The following is a 19545-nucleotide window of genomic DNA, read 5'->3' on the forward strand; positions in this document are numbered from 1 at the left end:
ATAGAAAATCATATACATACAGCTTTAGACTGAGTTAAATGAGCAGCCCAGCCTCCTTCGCTTCTTCTTACAGTCAGGAGGTTTCTATGAACATGGTCTTGCAGTAGATCTGGGCTTGAGGCCAGTGGCTGCTTTTCCCTTTGGAGAATCTGATCCGCTGGCAGGGAGCAATCCTCTGCTGCTCGGCGCTATTTATGGCCAGCATGCTTTTGTGTCTTGTCATCGTTGTCCACAAATGGCAAAACTGAACAAGCTTCCAAAGAGCTACAAAAGGGACGCTGGTGGACAGACTGGACAGCGGTTATAAAGAGCGGTTTTCACTCTTCAGTGAAGAAGCACGAATGAAAAGAAGAGTCTCTGTTTCAGTGAAAAACAGGGGGCTGCTCTCAAATATCACTGACCAATTTAAAATACAATGTGTACATTGTTACAAACCTAATCCCTAATACCCTCACATTAAATCTCTCAGGGAAGGAAAGTACTGCCTTCATCTGTGCTGTTGATTATAGTTCAGTTATGAACACACTGCAGTCTCCGCTGGGAAATTTCTAGTAGTGGTTATGAAACTAGTTCTCAGTGCATGTTGGCACATTGTGGGGGTATGATATGATATTCATCTAAATTAGGGTTGACAAGGGCAAATGATAGTATCTAGAGAGCAGGGTGACTGATGGCTGATGAAATACCAATATATATATAATACAGTTCATAGATAGCAAATTAGATATACACAAAATGACTAATAATAAATTAATAATGCAAAGAATAGACAAATTATACAATTTATTATATTCTAAATGTATCATTTTTTTTAAATATTGTTTACTTATGTTTATTATTACTTTTGAACTGAAACACAGGTTATTGACCTTAATATGATAAGCAGTATAATAATTATATTATTGCAAAATATTATTACAATTTAAAATAACTTCTGTTTTAATATATTTACTCCAGTCCTCATTCCTCTAGTCTTCCTCTAGTGTCACATGATTCTTCAGAAATCATTCTAATACTGATTTGGTGCTCAAGAAACATTTCTTATTTGAAAAATAAATAAAAATGACCCATTATTATATGTTGGCATTGATGCTTAATCATGCATTAATACAGATAAACAACAGAGCAATCTCTACTCAAAAGACACCATGCAGACAGCAAGAAAAATACATGTTTATTTACTTGCAATCTTTAGTAGTTTTAATAGTTGCATCTATTTTGGGCTCACGTAGTCAACTTATTAGTCAGAGCTGTTATGTTTACCACTGCATGAAACAAAGTGCCTTTCATGTAAGCCCTGAATCTCTGTGTCTGGTCAAGTGTGCTGAAAATAAACAAATGACCTCTCCTTGCTCTGCAGTAGGTTCTGTGCGCTGCAAGGGTGTGTGCACTGTGCTCAGAGTATTGATAGCTTACTGCTGCAAAGCATGTGAGAGTGAGAATGTGCCACATGTGCCACAAAAATTCATGAATACGGTCAACTAGCTTAGATGTTCCTTCTCATTTAAACTGAATATCTGTGAGTTTAAAGGAACAGTCCAACCAAAAATGAAAATTTGCTGAAAATGTACTCACCTTCAGGCCAGATGTAGATGAGTTTGTTTCTTCATCGGAACAGAATTAGCATCACATCACTCGGATGCTCTGCAGTGAATGGGTGCCATCAGAATGAGAGTCCAAACAGCTGATAAAAACATCACAATAATCACTTAATTTCTTGAGCAGCAAAAATCTACATATTTGTAAAAAATAAAAACAAAAGAACAAATCCATCATTAAGATGTTTTTGCTTCCGGCTAAAATATGAGTCCAGATTCAATAGAGAAATATGCACAGAATTAAGCACCATTTACAAGTGAAACCAGTCCAAAAGATTTGGAAAACAAACATGGTGGTGGATTTTGATGTGAGATGAAGGGTTCCACTAGATGAAGGGTTATGATGTTCTATGGACTGGTATTTCAGCCAGAAGCAGCAGTTATTTAATTTTCACGGATATTTCATTGCAATTTCAGTTAATAGAACTTTTTGTTCAGTTGTTTTGCAGTGGTTTGTTGTGTCTATTGCAGTGAAACATGACCTGATGAGGGTATTTCAATGTGTTATTGCATGTCGCAGGGTCACAAGATTTCACTTGAGGACAAAGTTACTCAATATGTTATTATGATGCTCACGTCTGCGATGTTGATGCTTGTATATCATTTCTCAATATGTTTTGATATCCTGAGCCGGTGCAATTAGTACAAGGTTATTTGATATTATATATTTGTTAAATTTATAATGACAAGCATTTGGTGTACAGAAATCACTGTTTATCATTTTATGATGGTGGGTTTTCTGAAGGCCCAAAATTTACACTTGACCATTAGCTGATAATTACCTAAGGTCTGTTAGTAACCGCAAACTATAACACAGGCCAAAGCGGTGAGCTGCAGTGTGTCACATCAGAAATTATTACTCTCTTATCTGGATCTTGCCATAAAAAACAATTATCCAGTAATACTGGATTATTTCAAACTCATCTAACTTGAAATAATGAATGAGTGGGGTGTTTCCATAAGAACAGCATCACACTCCACCAGCAGATGAAGATCAGCAGTTGACTAAAGTGAGTTTGTCATCCTCTAGTGGTGAGGAATCATATCACATTAGTGATATAAGCTATTTATAACTTTCTCAAATATGCACTAATAATGATAATAATAATTATCATGATAATAATAATAATAATAATAATAATGGATTTTATTTATATGTAGCCTATAACCTATATGCATATACAAATATACATGGCATATCTGATTAACAGGAAAATTATTAAGAAACCTAAAAGGATGCAGATGAATATATATATATATATATATATATATATATATATATATATATATATATATATATATATATATATATATATATATATACACACACACACACACACACACACATTGCAATCAAGTAACAAATAATCATATTTAAATTTATGATTTGCAAATAATCATATTTAATAAAAAGATATTTATTTTATTCATATAGTAAAAACAGTGTTTACATAGTGCGTTACAAGAGTATATTATACAAGAGTATACAACTATACATAACATCGGAATGATAAGATAGCAAGAAAAAAAAATATTCTAAAATTAATTAATATAATAACAACAACAATAATAAACGTTATAAATTTTAATATTATGGTAAAATATAAAATATAAAATAGAATTCAATCTAATAGTAATAATAAAACAACAACCGCAACAACGATGTGATAATGACCGCTATTTATTTTATTAATATAGTACAAAACAATGTTTACAAACTGATTCACAGGAAATATGTCTAGCCTATATGTAAACACAAATCTACATGACGTACAAGAAAATTAGGAGTAAACCCAAACAATACAAAATATATAATAATAACAATATCTAAAATGTACAATTTAAAAACAGCTAATAAATGAGCAAAGCTTTGTCGGTTTGTACTTGAAGCTCCGCCTCTCAGATCTCCTGCCCCGGTGACGTAACATACTCCGCCACATTCATACTCCACCCGTAGCAGCCATGATGGTGGGTGCTTTTCTCTTTTACTCCCTCCACCCTTGTTATTTACACCTCCAATCTTTCGATGCGTCGAGCAATAACGAGCATCTGTCGTGTTTGCGTTCCGACCGTTCGTTCTGATCTTTCTGTTTGTCTCTCCACAGCAAGAAGGGCTGGACGACGGGCCCGATTTCCTTTCGGAGGAGGACAGAGGAGTAAGTTTGTTTTTCCTTTCCTCATTTCAGTCCTGTATCTGTCCTCCTACTGTGTGCTGTGCATGTGTGTTGTGTGTGTTTTTAGTCAGAGGACGTGTGTATTAGTGCTGGTGCCACTGTGGCCCAGTGTATGTATGTATGTGTGTGTGTGTGTGTGTGTGTGTGTGTGTGTGTGTGTGTGTGTGTGTGTGTGTGTGTCCTATTTGAGTCCGTCTGTTCACTTCCTCCTGACAAACCTCACACACACAAACCCTTGTATGCACATTTATTCTCCTTGGACTCTCTAAGAAACTAGGGCAAGAACCCACAACCCACATCAAACCATTAACCATCACCTCATCCAGCTCGTTAAATGACCTCGTTAAAGTTAAAGAATAAGTCTGTCATGGAGCTGAAGGTTTACATGTTTGCATAAATGCAAATTCTCTGCTGAAAATTACTGCATTAAAAAAACGTTGCTTTACATAATAATGTGGCTAATTCTTATCTGTATAAAAGTTGGCACAATGTTACTTTGTAATGTAGCATCAAATGAAACAATGTTGCAATATACAGTAGTGTTTAAATAACTGTTTCCTAATTTTAATGCCTGGATTATTTTTATGTAGATACTCTTAACAAAAAATATTGCACTGTTGCAGTGCCATCGTGATTTTAATAATAAAAGGTGATTTTAACGATATGTTGTCAGTTTTGTAAGGAATATGGTTGTGTAGAAGTAATGTTGCATTGAAAATTAACAAACATTTACTTTAACCCTTTAACTGCCCCACCAAGAAAAAAGCATTTGAAAATTTTTTTGTTTGCATTTCTTATCTCCTTATGTCATTAATTACCACACTCAATGTATTTTTTTTCAACACGTCCCATAATTTTTTAAATATCGGCCTCTACCAAATGGTTGATATGTCACTTTATGGCAAAAGTACCGGAATTGATACACATACTATGGAAATCAGAAAATATGAACTATAATGAATGATCAGAAAGTTATATTTCTCAGCAAATAGTACATTCTGATAGCAGAAAGGATTATCTGAAAACATTAGCTTAGCTTTTCTACGTTTACCATAAAGTGACAAATCAACCATTTGGTTGAGCAGGCAGTTAAAGGGTTAACCATAGTTTCGACCAACATAAAGTATTTACTACATATTTTGTAACTGCTAAACTCTCTTATAGTTTATTATTATGATGTTCTAAAAATCTCATAATTTAATTATATAATTTTTGATTGTATCATTTTACAATATAATGATAATTTTGCTGTCAGAATCATGATAACTGCCTAACATTTCAGTGCAGTGCTCTTTTGTAGGACATTTGACATTTATTACATGTATGTTGTAGTTGATGAATAACTCTGACATTAACTTTTTTTTAGGTTTAATCATATATTTGTATAACGGAAAGTGTGTATTTTAGGTGCAGATATTTCAAAGTTTTTCATCTTTGGTAACGCTGACAAATGAATTTTAGAAAATAAAAATATTTAATCTTTCCTGAGGAAAAAATATTGTTAGAAATGATAATGTCTTAAACACAACAATATGCAAAGTTTTGTAATTAGATCAAACTTTTTGTGTAATATTTAAAAATGGATGCAGTATGATCCTCACTGTTTGAGTTTTGATTTGATTAAATTACACTGTATTTATGCAATTATTTTGATAGCCAAGGGCGGTGAATGTGGATCTTCAAACTGACGCTACACTACAGGTGGACATCTCAGATGCTCTGAGCGAGAGAGACAAGGTCAAGTTCACCGTCCATACAAAGGTACACAACATCTAGAAATAAAAGCTACCAGGATTGTGTGTATAGAATTTCAGCCCTGCCTCAGAAATCAACTTTCTGTACATGTTGTTTACCGCATTCATTTATTAAGTGTTGATTTATGTTTTTTTTTTTTCAGAGCACTCTACCTAATTTCAAGCAGAATGAATTTTCAGTTGTCAGACAGCATGAAGAATTTATCTGGCTTCACGACTCGTTCGTTGAAAATGAAGAATACGCAGGTTATATTGTAAGTACTGTTAAGTCTCTTAGCATATTATAGTGTAAGTTTAGTGATGTAACAGATAGCTTGCATGTTAATGGCAAATTCGCAATTACAGGCCAGTTGTTTGCAATTATGCTAGTAATGTGATTCTTTAATTTGCTTTACACTGGACGCTTTGAACAGTATGGGGCGTACTCTCGTTTAAACACTACTTCATTATGTGTGTTCGAGAGCAAACGTTCCAGTCGCTCTCGCCAAGGCTGGAATCATTGCTTAATGTCCTTTTATAGGACTGGTGTACATTACAAGGTCTGGTGCATGACAAATGTCTTTTTTGATGTAGTTCAGGTGCATGAAAAAAAAAAAAGGAAATGATCTTTGGTGCAGTTTCCATTCTGGATATATTGGTTGAAACTATTATTAAACTATAAGAGTAAACTGACAAAACTGATGTGCGATATGCTTGATTAGTTTTTCATGTCATATCCATGGTGTTTAAAGTTTTTTTTTTTTTTTTTAAAGAAATGAATCATGAATCAAAAATGTTTTTGTTCGATTAATGTTCTTCTAAACCTCCTTTTCTTTAGAATCTTGAAAAATAGTTTTAGATCACAGATCTTAGTAAAATATTAATCTGCACAACTGTTTTCAACATTGATAATAATAAGAAAGCAGCAAAAAATCATATCAGATTGATTTCTGAAGGATCATGTGACACAAGACTGGTGTAAATTTTGCAGAAAGTTCAGCTTTAATCACTGGAATAAATGACATCTTAAAATATGTTCAAATAGAAAATTGTTATTTTAAATTGTAAAAGTATTCTACAGTGTTACTGTGTTTTTAGCGTGCCGCCTTTCTATTTCCTGCATTATTTTAAGCCTCAAAGAACTCTATTGCTATCTGATTTAATATAGTTTCATCTGAAATATTCTGATTAATACTCAACAAACAAAGAGTCCTGGCACTGACTGCCATTTACAGTATCATCAAAGCAAGCCTGAATTATTTATAGCACTTTGCATTAGGCTCAGCAGTGTGAGCGAATGATATTACGAATCGCAGAGTCTCATTAGCAGTTTTGAGAGTCATAATGCCACTTGAATATCTCTTTCCCTGTAGATTCCTCCTGCTCCTCCGAAACCAGATTTTGATGCATCTCGGGAGAAACTTCAGAAGCTGGGTGAAGGCGAAGGATCTATGACCAAGGAAGAGTTCACGAAGATGAAACAGGAGCTGGAGGCGTGAGTAGATCGTCTTTGTTTATGATTGTTAGTGTATTGCTAGTTGTGTGACTTCATTATTAATAATATGAAAATGCGTTGCAGTGAATATCTGGCCATCTTCAAGAAGACTGTAGCAATGCATGAGGTCTTTCTGTGCCGAGTTGCTGCCCACCCCGTCCTGCGCAAAGACTTGAACTTCCACGTTTTCTTAGAGTACAACCAAGACGTAAGTTGGGCCATTGTTAACTTTGACATTATTGTTCTAAAATGTTTGGGAAATTGTAAGTGCAAGTACAATACTGTTTTTAATCATTGCTTTTATTATGCATGTTATTATTTACTTTGTTTTAAGGCAGTGAGTAAAGAAATTTAATTGTTCATTTTATCCCCAAAGAATTCAAAATATGAAATGTTACTTGAAATCTCCTTTAATAATTTTTCTCGTATTGATTTGAAACTTGGACACAAACCAAAAGAATCAGATAATTCATAACAAGTGAATAAGTCTGACAGATGAGATTGTGCAAAGCAAACCAGAAGAATTCAGTTCCATATTTTGAAACCAGAAATGCAAGTGTCATTATCAGTAGAAATAAAAAAAAAAGATTTTAAAAGAGCATTTGATTGCTCATTTGCCCTTGGATTTCTCACTTTCAATTACAGCTGAGTGTACGAGGGAAAAACAAGAAGGAAAAGCTGGAGGATTTCTTCAAGAACGTGGTGAAGTCTGCAGATGGGGTTCTTGTGGCTGGAGTGAAGGTCAGTTCAGTCTGAGGCCTTCTTCCCATGTCAGGTGACTTGTTTTTTTTATGTGACTCTGCTGCAGAAATTAAGGGGCGGAGAGAGCGAGAGAGGCCAGGACATCAGCCACCTTTTTGAGAAATGATTTACTTTGGCTTGAACTTCTCTATGTTTAGCTGTAGGTTGGAAGATGGTTTATGACTCCCTGGTGAACCCATTTGCTAGAAGTGGAATGCACAGTGGTCAAAACCAAAAAAGGCAAAAATGCACTATGGTACAAATGTTTAGGGTTGCAAGAACTTGCACATCAAACCACACAGTAAAACAGTAATAATGGGAAATATGATTCCAATTTAAAATGTTTACTTTTTAAATATATTTCAGAATGTGATGAATTCCTCCTGTGATGCAAAGCTGAATTTTCTGAAGTCTTCAGTTCCTTACGATCCTTCAGAAATCATTGTAATATTCTGATTTGATGCTCAAGGAACATGATTCCAGATTCTTTGATGATGGTTGAAAAGTTCAAAGAACAGTGTTCATTTGAAATAGAAATCTTCTATAATATATTATAAATATTTACATTTTAAAACATGTCCATTTCCTCATGTTTCATCATGAGCTTCACTTCTTTGTTTTTGCACTTTTCTGAACAATCTGTTTATTTCTTTTTTTTTTATATCAGGATGTTGATGATTTCTTTGAACATGAGAAGACGTTCCTTTTAGAGTACCACAACCGCGTCAAAGACTCATCTGCCAAATCGGATCGAATGATCAGGTCTCACAAAAGTACGTTTCTCTTCTTTTATGGGTGAATTCTTCACACATTTGTAAATGCTTCTGGCTCACATGACAATGTAGCATCAAGGATAAGACAAGGTCAAAGGTCTTCAGTCACAGGAAGCGTGTGTTATAAATCTAAATGACAGTAGTGCCTCAACCGACAGCATTTCAGATATACTTTTAAAAACAAAACAAAGCTCTTTTAGCATTGTGCTTTTCATCTAGTCTAAGGTTAATTTCACACTTTATTCAGAGTGTCAAAGCAATGAACTGTAAATAAGCTCTTCATGTTTTGCAGTGTTTGGTTCTGTTTGTGTTCATCATGTATTAGCCTGGAAAGGTTGGTTCTCTCTGTTAGGAGTGATAACAGGAAATTCAGAAGCGGTACATAATACTGCTTAGTCGGACAGTGTCTCATTTACCAGGAAGCCAGTGAATGTCAAGTGACTCGATTGACTTTTTAAAACTCAGTCAAATGTATTTGATGACATGCAATGTATTATGTAAAATGATCTGAATAATATTTTTTAGATTTCAATGCAGCACTTTCCGTTCAGAAATATGTTTTGGTAATTTGCATAATTTTTTTGGATCAAGTGTCTGTCCGATTCCGAGCCAAATGTTTTGTCTTTTCCTTGTGTGGCATGAGTCTCATTGGCACAACACTGAAACATGATCTGTATGAGCAGAATGCTGTGAAATGCCCTGACAGCACTGCCTCGTCTATAGAGCTAACAGGACGTGTGTTTCAGATGCGGCCGATGATATCAACAGAATCGCCTCAACGCTGTACACCTTAGGTACCCAGGACTCCACAGATCTGTGCAAGTACGCCAGTGTTTCCCATGTAGCTCCACACTGAATGCATGTTTTTTCCATGTAAACACAGGCTTTAGAAGGACATGTTTGACCGTTTCATTTGCGTCTCACAACCGCTTCAGCATATTGTGTGTGATAATGCATTCTAAGAACACAGCAGTCAAGTTACAATACATTCATCTTTTAAAAAGCATGAGTTTTTTTTCGATTACACTACCAGCATCTCATGTTTTTCAAAGCAAAAATGCATTCTGTGTATGGCCCAGTGTGAATGGAGTCAAGTCTTTGAATTGCTTTTTTGTTTTGTTCCCCCATAAACAGATTTTTCCTGAAAGTATCAGAGCTTTTTGAGAAAACACGGGTAAGTGCTTCCAGTTTTATAACATAATTTTATCATAGATGCTTTTTGATATAAAGTGGTCAAAGCCCTAATTTAAACCAGGAAATATATAAATAGTTTTAAAACTAAGAAACATTGACATAGTAACATTTTACAATAAAATATATTGCTTAACTAACAATGAACAACATATTTACAGCTTTAACAATTTTTATGTTATTTAATAAAGTACAGTTATTATTTTTCAGTTTACAGCGCAGTGAAATTAATATGAATAAATACAACTTTTCATTTTAAATGCATTTTTATTCATTGTAAGGTCATTTTAAAAATCAAAAGTTAATTTGTGTTTTTTATATACTACATATGTTTATTTAAATTTAGAATTTGCTTTAATTTTTAGATTTAGATTTTCTTTTGATTGTGTATTTCTTTATATTTACAACTTTTAGAACTTCATCCTAAAATTTGATTTAGATGCCAAGACATTTCAAATTTGTATATTTTTGTTTTTAAAGTTAGTTTTAAAACAAGAACTTTACCAAAAAAAGGTTATTTTGAATGTTTTTTTAATTTTAGAGAATGCCACTATACTTAACTAATGTTAATAAATGAGGCCATAAAAGTTGAAATGTGACATTGGCTTCATTCTTCTAATAAAATTTATATAAAAATGACTTTCCAAAAATGTTGTGACTGCCTTACTCTCTAAGGTGAAGAAGAGTGAGTTAGTTAGTTAGTTAGTTAGTTAGTAGTACTTTATTGTTCAGCCTAAGCTGAAAATTAATCTTTGATCTCCCCATACAATCACAAAACAATTAACAATACACAACATCCAATGAATACATCTAGCCATACACAACATCCACAATAACAAAATTAAAATATACATTCCTACCTTAATTTCCTAAGTTAATTTGGTGTGATTCGAAGCTCAGCAGTTTGTATCAAGAAGGCAGAATTTGATGAATCAGAGAGTTAGGGGTTGTAAAGTCACTCACCTCTTCCTCCATTGTTTTCAAACTCCTTTTCTGTTTCCTGTGCAGAAAATTGAAGCGCGTGTGGCGGCCGATGAGGATTTGAAACTAGCCGACTTGTTGAAGTACTACCTCAGAGAGTCGCAAGCCGCTAAGGTAGAGCCGTGTGGTCAGCATGTTGAACTCATTAGAGGGCTTTCTTACATTAGCCAGTGATTTGTTGCTGAAGCCCTGGATGCAATGTAATTAAGCTACAGAAGTGATTCTGACCTGACTTTCTAAAGCAGAACAGTGATCTCTTCAGATTCAGTTTAAGACCGGATTCATTGACCACTGTTCATAGTTATTGCTTCCTGGCCCAGTTTAAAATGCTTTTATTCTTTCTTTGTAAATTGCATTATCTCTTCCACAGGACCTCCTGTACAGACGAGGAAGAGCATTAGTTGATTATGAGAACGCTAATAAAGCTCTGGATAAAGCCCGAGCTAAAAACAAGGACGTCCTACAAGCAGAAACCACACAGCAAGTGTGCTGTCAGAAGTTTGAGAAAATCTCTGAATCTGCAAAACAAGGTACTTCATCTGTATCATTCAAAGTGATTTGAGTACAAAACAAATATGATTTTACACTCTTTTCTAACCAGACTCAATGTAATACAACTTGCTCTTCGTCTAAACTGGCACAGACAATGGCCATTTGTTGATTGCTTGATTTTAATAGCTGTCACACTAGTTGGCTCCACCCACCGTTATATGTCATTGGTCCAAAAAGAGTGAAGCGTGCAAGAAAATACAACGTTTTTATTTTATGCTGATACATTGCAACAGCAATATTTATTTGTTTAATGTTTTTTAACATTGAATAATATTTTATTAAATAAATAATATAAATTAAAATAAAAAGTAGTAATTTATATATATATATATATATATATATATATAAAAAATATAATATAAATTTTTCACAATCTAATTTAGTTCACTTCACATTTCTTTGAAAGTTGTATTCCCCAAATCGTGCGTGTCTACTTTTGCATTTAATTTGGACAGAGAACTGTGTTCAGACGAGGTGTTAATGTGGAAATGACCTCGATGTTAAATTGTTACGTGGCTTATTGCATTTAACCTCGGATTGCTCCGGGGAGGTTGTCTGTTTATTAAAATTCCTGGCAATCACTTTGGATAAAAGCATCTGCTAAACTGTTATTTGCTCACTAAATATTAATGCTTGTGTTCCATTTAGAACTGATAGATTTCAAGACACGGCGAGTAGCAGCGTTCAGGAAGAACTTGGTGGAACTGGCCGAGCTGGAACTCAAACATGCCAAGGTTTCCATTCACTTTCTACTCTGACTCTCAATGATGTCAAATCCACGCATTGTGTATTCACACTATATCTCTCTCCAGGGGAATCTACAGTTGCTGCAGAGCTGTCTGGGGGTCCTGAAAGGAGACACTTAGGTTCTGGAGCCAGGTTCTCCATATAGGGCTTTCCCTGCTTTGGTCTCATCTTCATTCGGAAGATGGAGGAGAGAACATACCTGGGGTCAGTTTGTCTAAAGAGACGTCTGTACTTACCACCACCAGAGACACCATACTCCCTCCACAACCCCCCTAAAGTGAGGCAGTCCACTGTGGAAGATCACCTGATCCACACCGCACAACATATACGAGTTCTTCATTTAATCACACATTTTTAACCTTTAATTGTTAATCGTTTTCCATGGGATTCGCTACATCATTCTGGTTTCGGCAGTTTTTGTCCTGTTTGTTTCGTATCACTCGTTTTTTTTGTCTTCTCTGTTGTAATCTTCTAAGTTAGTTTTGGTGATCTGTGTGTGGATGCTGCTCAGATATCTTGTTCAAGTTGAGCTGATTGTTATTACAATTAAAATGTATGGTCACTCAAAGCCTTGTACATGTGTTAGTTTTCATCGTATAGCTGTAGATCATCGTAATCAGACTAGTTTATTCCTCTTTTTTTTTTCATTCCTAACAAATTTTTCAGTATGTTTGCCTTAAAGTGTAGATTAATATGACATTGTTAAAAAGAAATCATACATGAATGCATTTTTTTTCCTCCTGACTTTTTAAGTGCACTGTATATGAATGTGGTTTTCTTTTTCACAATATGTGACCAAAGCTTCCATTTATTCAGATGGAGGAATGCTGACATAAACGCTGATAACAATGAGAAAATGACCATGAATATAACAAAAAATAAATGATGCTGTTTACTTTAACTGAGATTTTTTTTTAATGTCAACACAAAAGCTGATGGTTTGAATTAATGGACTAAATAAATAAAGCAAAATAATTGTTTATGTATAAAATGGGATTTTTTAATACAATCGAGCAGCCGCTTTCGAATCCTTGGATTGGAAACTTTAAATAGACTTTATTAAATATAAAAATGAAGTGACGTAATCATGGCGATTTTAAATGGTTAAGTTTTCATCTTTTTAACGGCTTTTATTTTGATAGCTTTATTTTGAAGTCACAAAGCGTGACACGGAAATGTTCCATAACTTGCGTTCTGCTGCTGAAGTGAAGCCAAAACGCATTTTATCCATAGACTGTTTTATCTTCATAGTTTTTTACTCGAAATAAGAAGAATGAACCGAAAAGATGATTATGATTCCTATGAGATTGAAGAGCCGAGTGACGAGGAAGGAGCCGAAAGCAGGTAAACAACAGAAAACATTCTCTGTGATGTAAACAAACAAATATGAACATCAATATTATTTTACTTTATAGGCTTCATAGTTATACTTTGGTGTTAGTACACATGGCTATTTGGTCTAATTTCTTTCGAGACGAGTTGTAAACATGAACACCATAAATGCTGTTCATAGATCAGATTGATTACAGTGTTTCTGCTCGGTTTAACCCCCTCAGTTCTGAAGATGAGCTGGATGTTCTTCTCCACGGGACTCCGGATCAGAAGAAGAAGCTGATCAGAGAGTATCTGACGGGGGAGAGCGAGTCCTCCAGCGGGGACGAGTTTGAGAAGGAGATGGAGGCCGAGCTCAGCAGCACCATGAAGAGCCTGGAGTACAGCTGGACCGCATCTTCAGCTACAGGTTTCACAAAAACACCTGCAATCATCAGTGTTTCACTTCAATTCAAGTTTATTTCTATAGCGCTTTTTATGATACAAATCATTGCAAAGCAACTTTACAGAATATTAAGTTTCTACAATATTTAGTAGTAGCTTATAAGTGGTGACTTTATGTGCATATCACAGGAATTTTTCAGAAAAATTAATACAAGATATAGGCAACCAGACAATGAAGACTATTACCAGCAATTATTATGTGATTGCATGATTGTTTCAGGGTTAGCATCATCTGTGGTCTTCTGAGGGGGTCAGCATCATCTCTTCTCAGGTGTTCTGGATCCAGAGAAACAAATAGAGACATCTTTAGCATAGCTGATGTTCCAGTCAAGTAAAATTAATTAGTTTAACCCAAGCTAAAGAATAGTAATGCGCATTTGATCAAATACAACTGCAGTCACAAATTATGAGAATTATTGGCGAAAGAGATGTGTTTTTAATCTAGATTTAAACAGAAAGAGTGTGTCTGAACCTCAAGCATTATCAGGAAGGCTATTCCAGAGTTAAGGAGCCATATGCGAACGAGCTCTACCTCATTTAGTGGACTTTGCTATCCTAGGAACTACCAACTTTCAGTGTTACAATTTAAATGTAACATTTATAACAGTAAATCAACTCAAGTTATAATTTAATATTTAATATACAGGTCAAACATCTGGGACCAGTGACAGCACTTCCACAGCGAACAAGCAACAGACTCAGGAGTATGACAGCATTTACTTCGACTCAGATGAAGATGAAGATGGCACAGCTGGTAATTATTCAAAAGAAAAAAAAGTCTGTTGTACAACAAGAATATAATTTTTTTATATGGACACATTTGAGATCACAATGTTTTTTCAGTTCCTCTTAAAATACATTTTTATTTAACCCTTGTGCATTGTTCAAATTCACCACCCTTTCGACTTGTTCGTGGATGAAAACATCCACTCAATTAAACTGCTGTAAAAATGTATCAAATTCATATTTTTTCAATTTTTTTGAATAAATCTGTTAATCAACTTCAGTCCTGATTAAAACTACCAAATGTTTAAAAAAAAAATCCAAGAATTTAACTCTTTAATTGACAAGTTCATAAATGATGTCACTGATTTGGGGGGAAAAAACACACAAAATGACTTATTTTCAATATAAAAGTAATTGTGGCTGGATTTTTTTTTTACTTTTTATAACAGTCTTGGGCATGTCAAAGATTAGTAGCAACATTGGCTTTGATGCATTGTTAGTTTTTGTGCAGCATTAGATTAAAAATTTTTCTCCCTAATTAGTTGTTGGTGGCTGTTTTTGCCCCATTGAATTCCATTATGACAACATTTTTTGATTGCAAAGCCATGACACCATATAATCATGCATTCTTGATTTTTTGTGGTTTTCCCTTTTGGGAAGAGGTAAAAAAAATATATTTTTACAGTTGATCACTAGGTGGGACCATTAACCCTTTAGATAGGCCTGTGCAAAAAAAGGCTTAGTTTCTGGCTTGTATATGGAGTTATATGGAGTATAACAGCATATTATATTGTGTGTGTATGTATGTGTGTTTGAGAAAGAGAGAGACAGAGTGTGTGAGAGAGACCTTTGCGCACTTACCTTGATGTATTTCAGAAAATCAAAATGTACACCTCAGCTCTCAGAACTACATGGAGTAAACAAAAGTGTATTTATGCACCTGCTGCTTTTTAATGGTGGTGAAAGTATTCGGTTGTTAAGTGATGACATAAGAAGCGCTGTTTCTGGGTCCAGGCCTCAACTCGCTTAACTTGAGAATATGACCTCAGCAGCCGTTTATGAGCAATGTTTATTCATATTGATAATTTAAGCTAAACGCTTTTAAACTTACGATATACACTACAGTCTCCGTGCTCACAGTGTCCCAAACACAACTAATTTTTATATATATTTTTTTATATTTATATTTTCATTGTCTGGCTATCAGGGACTTGAGTATGGAGTTAAAGGTTAAGATTATAACTTTTTCGCTAGTATTCTATCACATTGTGAGTTTATATTAGCATCTTTTGTTGTTTTCTCGTGGTAACTGATAGAGCGTTTGGACATGGAAGCGCTGCTACGTGACGTCAGACTTAACAAGGGAATAGACTAAACAAAAGCAAAGTACATGGATTTAAACACTTGCATGGCATCGTGCTGGTCATTTAATGGTGAGAAGAGCAGCAAGCAACTTGTACCAAAGTTTTAGAAATGATTATGTAGCGTGACCCCTCCAGCGAGCTGCAGCTTATTTGTAGTTGGTATTGCATTTTGGTTCATAATACATTATGTTCATAAATTTAATGCAAAGTAGATTTTTTTACAGGATTTTAAGGTTTTAAACTGGCTTTACCATCAAGAAAAGACGAGCATTTCACATATAGGCCATCTGTACTTTTCACCATCAAGAGGCAGCATGTGCATAAACACACTTCTTTTTTATTGTTTACTCCATGTAGTTCTGAGAGCATGAGGTGCATATTTGGATTTTTTCCGGTACTTTATATCAAGGTAAGTGCACAAAGGTCTCTCTCACACCCTCTCTCTCTCTCTCTCTCTCTCACACACACACACACACACACACTATAATTTGTTATTATACTCCATATAACTCCATATACAAGCCAGAAACTAAGCCTTTTTTTGCACAGGCCTATCTAAAGGGTAAATGGTCCCACCTAGTGATCAACTGTAAAAAATAACAAATGTTACCTCTTCCCAACAGGGAAACCACCAACAATCAACAATCAAGAATCTCACACACACACACAAACACTATAATTTGCTGTTATACTCCATATAAAAGCCAGAAACTAAGCCTTTTTTTGCACAGGCCTATCTAAAGGGTTAATGGTCCCACCTAGTGATCAACTGTAAAAATATATTTTTTTACCTCTTCCCAAAAGGGAAAACCACAAACAATCAAGAATGCATGATTATATGGTGTCATGGCTTTCCAATCAAAAAATGTCGTTATAATAGAAGTCAATGGAGCAAAAACAGCCACCAACAACTAAGGAGAAAAATTTTTAATCTAATGCTGCACAAAAACTAACAATGCATCAAAGCCAATTTTGTTTCTAATCTTTGGCATGCCCAAGACTGTGATAAAAGGTAAAAAAATATCCAGTCCACAATCACTTTTTATATTGAAAATATGTAATTGTGTGTGTTTTTTATCCCAAATCAGTGACATCATTTATGAACTTGGTAATTAAAACATTAAAATCTTGGAATTTTTTCAAACATTTGGTAGTTTTGATCAGGACTGAGGTTGATTAATAGATTTATGCAAAAAAAATTGAAAAAAATATTTATCTGGTACATTTTTACAGCAGTTTAATTTAGTGGACGTTTTCATCCACGAACAACTCGAAAGGTAGTGAGTGTACCATTGAGTTTTTGAAAAAATTCAAAGCATTTTCCCAAAATATGGGTCAAAATAAGATTTGTTACCAAAAATCATTCCATTAGCTCAAACACAGAGAAAGTTGTGGCCAAAATAAGACTCAACTTTACCCCCTAGTGGACGAAAACGTCCCCAACAACGCACAAGGGTTAAATGGTTTTGAAAATGAACACTATCAAAGCTTGAATTACATAGAGATGTTCAGTTCATAACAATGAATATCTATCCATGTGGTCAACTTTTAAAAGTAAGGTTTAATTTAGATGGTATTATTTTTATAGAAAATCTGAGCAACATATTAAAGTATTACAGCTGTATTTTTGTCAAGCATTTTTGAGACAGTGTATCAATAGTTACAAACAATGCAATACCTGATTTTGATAATGACAAGTTTATTTTCATCAGGTGTTTTTTTTTTTTTTCAAAGCAAAGGATTTACATTTTTTTCCTACACTTGAATCTTAATACTGTGTGTCATTTCCTGGATGATCCATGACTGTTTTTATATTTTCTGATAGTTGTTTGAGTCCCTTGTTTGTCCTGAGCAGTTCAGAAAAATCCTCCAGCTCATGCACATTCTATGGTTTTCCAGCATCTTGAACCCTTTTCTTTTATCCTGTCATTTTACTTTATTACACAGCACTTAATTTCTAAACTTATTAGTTTTGCTTAACAGCATCTTTAAAAATATATTTACTGAGAAAAATGGTGATGTTCAATATTTTACCTTATGTATGTATGTATATGTATGTATGTATGTAGGTATATATTAGGGGTTTAATGACTTCTTTTTTTTTTAATGTAATGAAAGTTGAGTCGATGTTGACTAGTCACTGACGTCATTAATGAACAAATAAGCCTGATCCTGGAGCTGAGACTCAAACACCTTGTGTACAGCTATGGCATATGACACTGCGCTGCCACCCTGTTTGGAAACAGAGCATAAATGTGGAAGTCCTTCAAAGAATTCTTATCCTGTTGCGCCCTCTATAGGACTAGCGACTTAAAGCTCATGGCAGAGCATTGAAGTGTGTGCAGTCGCTGCAACCCCTAGTGTATGTGTTTGTGTGTGTGTGTGTGTGTGTGTGTGTGTGTGTGTGTGTGTGTGTGTATATATATATATAATTTTTAGATTCACATTTATATTGTTTGTGTGATAGTCTGTTATTACCTTTTTTGTATTTTTTGTGCCTATATGCTGACTTTTTTTTTCCTCATTATCACTATTTTTGTTGAGCACCCAGTTTAAGAGTGATGAGCGTGCTTTTGTTTTGACTTTGTTTTTGTGTTTAACGATATTGTGTAATGTGGTGAAGCAACGTAATAAAGGGTAAATAAGTTATGTTAATATGGTTTTTCTATGCTGTATCAGGAAGCTCTCAAGGTTTGAAGAGGAAGCATCGCTCTGTTCTCACAAACGATGAGCTGTTATACGACCCAGACAAGGATGATCGCGACCAGGCTTGGGTGGATGCAAGAAGAAAAGCGTAGGTTTTTGTCACTAAAAAATGTAAGTTATAACAAAAGGTTTTGACATTCATAGCTTATTTAAATTTTTTGATACAGATACAGAAATCAGAGGCGGCTGCCACCATCAGCGGACAGAAGAAACAAACCACACACTGTTCCTAGCAGTGATGCTGTCCTCAACTGTCCTGCCTGTATGACCACCTTATGCCTGGACTGTCAAAGGTACGTCACATTCAGTTCATATTGCACTGTGAGCATCTCTGAAGATTATTTCCTACGTCTAAATGACTTCTCAACCCACAGGCATGAGAAATATCGGACACAGTACAGAGCCATGTTTGTGATGAACTGCACAGTCAACAAAGAGGAAGTGCTGCGCTATAAAACCCCCAATAAGAGAAAACAGAACCGGCAGAGGAAGAAGGCCCGTCGGGAGACCACGTCCACATCTACAGAGGCTGAAATGGAGTCAAGTGCAGGTCTGACTGATGCACGTTTGGCAGGAATGGATGAAGAAGAGATATATCACTCAGTCAAGTGCACAGAATGCTCCACTGAAGTGGCAGTGTATGATAAAGATGAGGTGTATCATTTCTTCAACATCCTAGCAAGTCACTGCTAAGGACATCTACTGGACTTATAAATACAAACCACATGTTTTGGTGGGTTTGATGATGTGCACCACCAAGCAACTTTGCTGTAAAGTACATAGAGAGAGAGAGAGAGAAAATTTGGGGGAAAGGAATTGGGCTAGATATGTAAGTTTATTTATAGGGTTTTTATATTCTGTAAAATGTTAACACTTTCATGCGATCCACTTCCTGTAAATGACATCTCATATTTGCATAAAAGTTGTTCTGTTGCCTCTCTGATATGTTCTTTTAAGTTGTAGCTTTACACAAAGGAGAGGGCATGGA

General features: G+C 34.9%; 2 protein-coding genes across 2 annotated transcripts; both read left to right on the plus strand.

Moving 5' to 3' along the window:
* The first annotated feature begins 3481 nt into the window (after nucleotides 1-3481).
* Nucleotides 3482-12886, plus strand: snx6 (sorting nexin 6). Its single transcript, XM_052580471.1, has 14 exons — nucleotides 3482-3566; nucleotides 3704-3754; nucleotides 5429-5533; nucleotides 5670-5780; nucleotides 6879-7000; nucleotides 7085-7208; nucleotides 7646-7741; nucleotides 8409-8514; nucleotides 9261-9336; nucleotides 9649-9688; nucleotides 10714-10800; nucleotides 11057-11216; nucleotides 11887-11972; nucleotides 12051-12886. The coding sequence occupies exons 1-14, from the start codon at nucleotides 3561-3563 to the stop codon at nucleotides 12102-12104; spliced, it is 1224 nt and encodes a 407-aa protein (XP_052436431.1). The 5' UTR covers nucleotides 3482-3560; the 3' UTR covers nucleotides 12105-12886.
* Nucleotides 12887-13131: 245 nt separating this feature from the next.
* On the plus strand, nucleotides 13132-19500 carry eapp (e2f-associated phosphoprotein). Its single transcript, XM_052580472.1, has 6 exons — nucleotides 13132-13329; nucleotides 13542-13726; nucleotides 14408-14515; nucleotides 18531-18645; nucleotides 18725-18850; nucleotides 18932-19500. The coding sequence occupies exons 1-6, from the start codon at nucleotides 13259-13261 to the stop codon at nucleotides 19248-19250; spliced, it is 924 nt and encodes a 307-aa protein (XP_052436432.1). The 5' UTR covers nucleotides 13132-13258; the 3' UTR covers nucleotides 19251-19500.
* Nucleotides 19501-19545: the final 45 nt, after the last annotated feature.

The sequence above is a fragment of the Carassius gibelio genome, chromosome B17 (genome assembly GCF_023724105.1).
Source record: "Carassius gibelio isolate Cgi1373 ecotype wild population from Czech Republic chromosome B17, carGib1.2-hapl.c, whole genome shotgun sequence".
NCBI classification, from domain to species: domain Eukaryota; kingdom Metazoa; phylum Chordata; class Actinopteri; order Cypriniformes; family Cyprinidae; genus Carassius; species Carassius gibelio.

Coding starts and splice junctions, on each gene's coding strand:
- snx6 (XM_052580471.1), top strand. Junction 7,742..8,408: donor TTCTTGTGGCTGGAGTGAAG/GTCAGTTCAGTC, acceptor TTTTTATATCAG/GATGTTGATGATTTCTTTGA. Junction 11,217..11,886: donor CTCTGAATCTGCAAAACAAG/GTACTTCATCTG, acceptor TGTTCCATTTAG/AACTGATAGATTTCAAGACA.
- eapp (XM_052580472.1), top strand. CDS start 13,259: ATGAACCGAAAAGATGATTATGATTCCTATGAGATTGAAGAGCCGAGT. Junction 14,516..18,530: donor AGATGAAGATGGCACAGCTG/GTAATTATTCAA, acceptor ATGCTGTATCAG/GAAGCTCTCAAGGTTTGAAG. Junction 18,851..18,931: donor TTATGCCTGGACTGTCAAAG/GTACGTCACATT, acceptor CTCAACCCACAG/GCATGAGAAATATCGGACAC.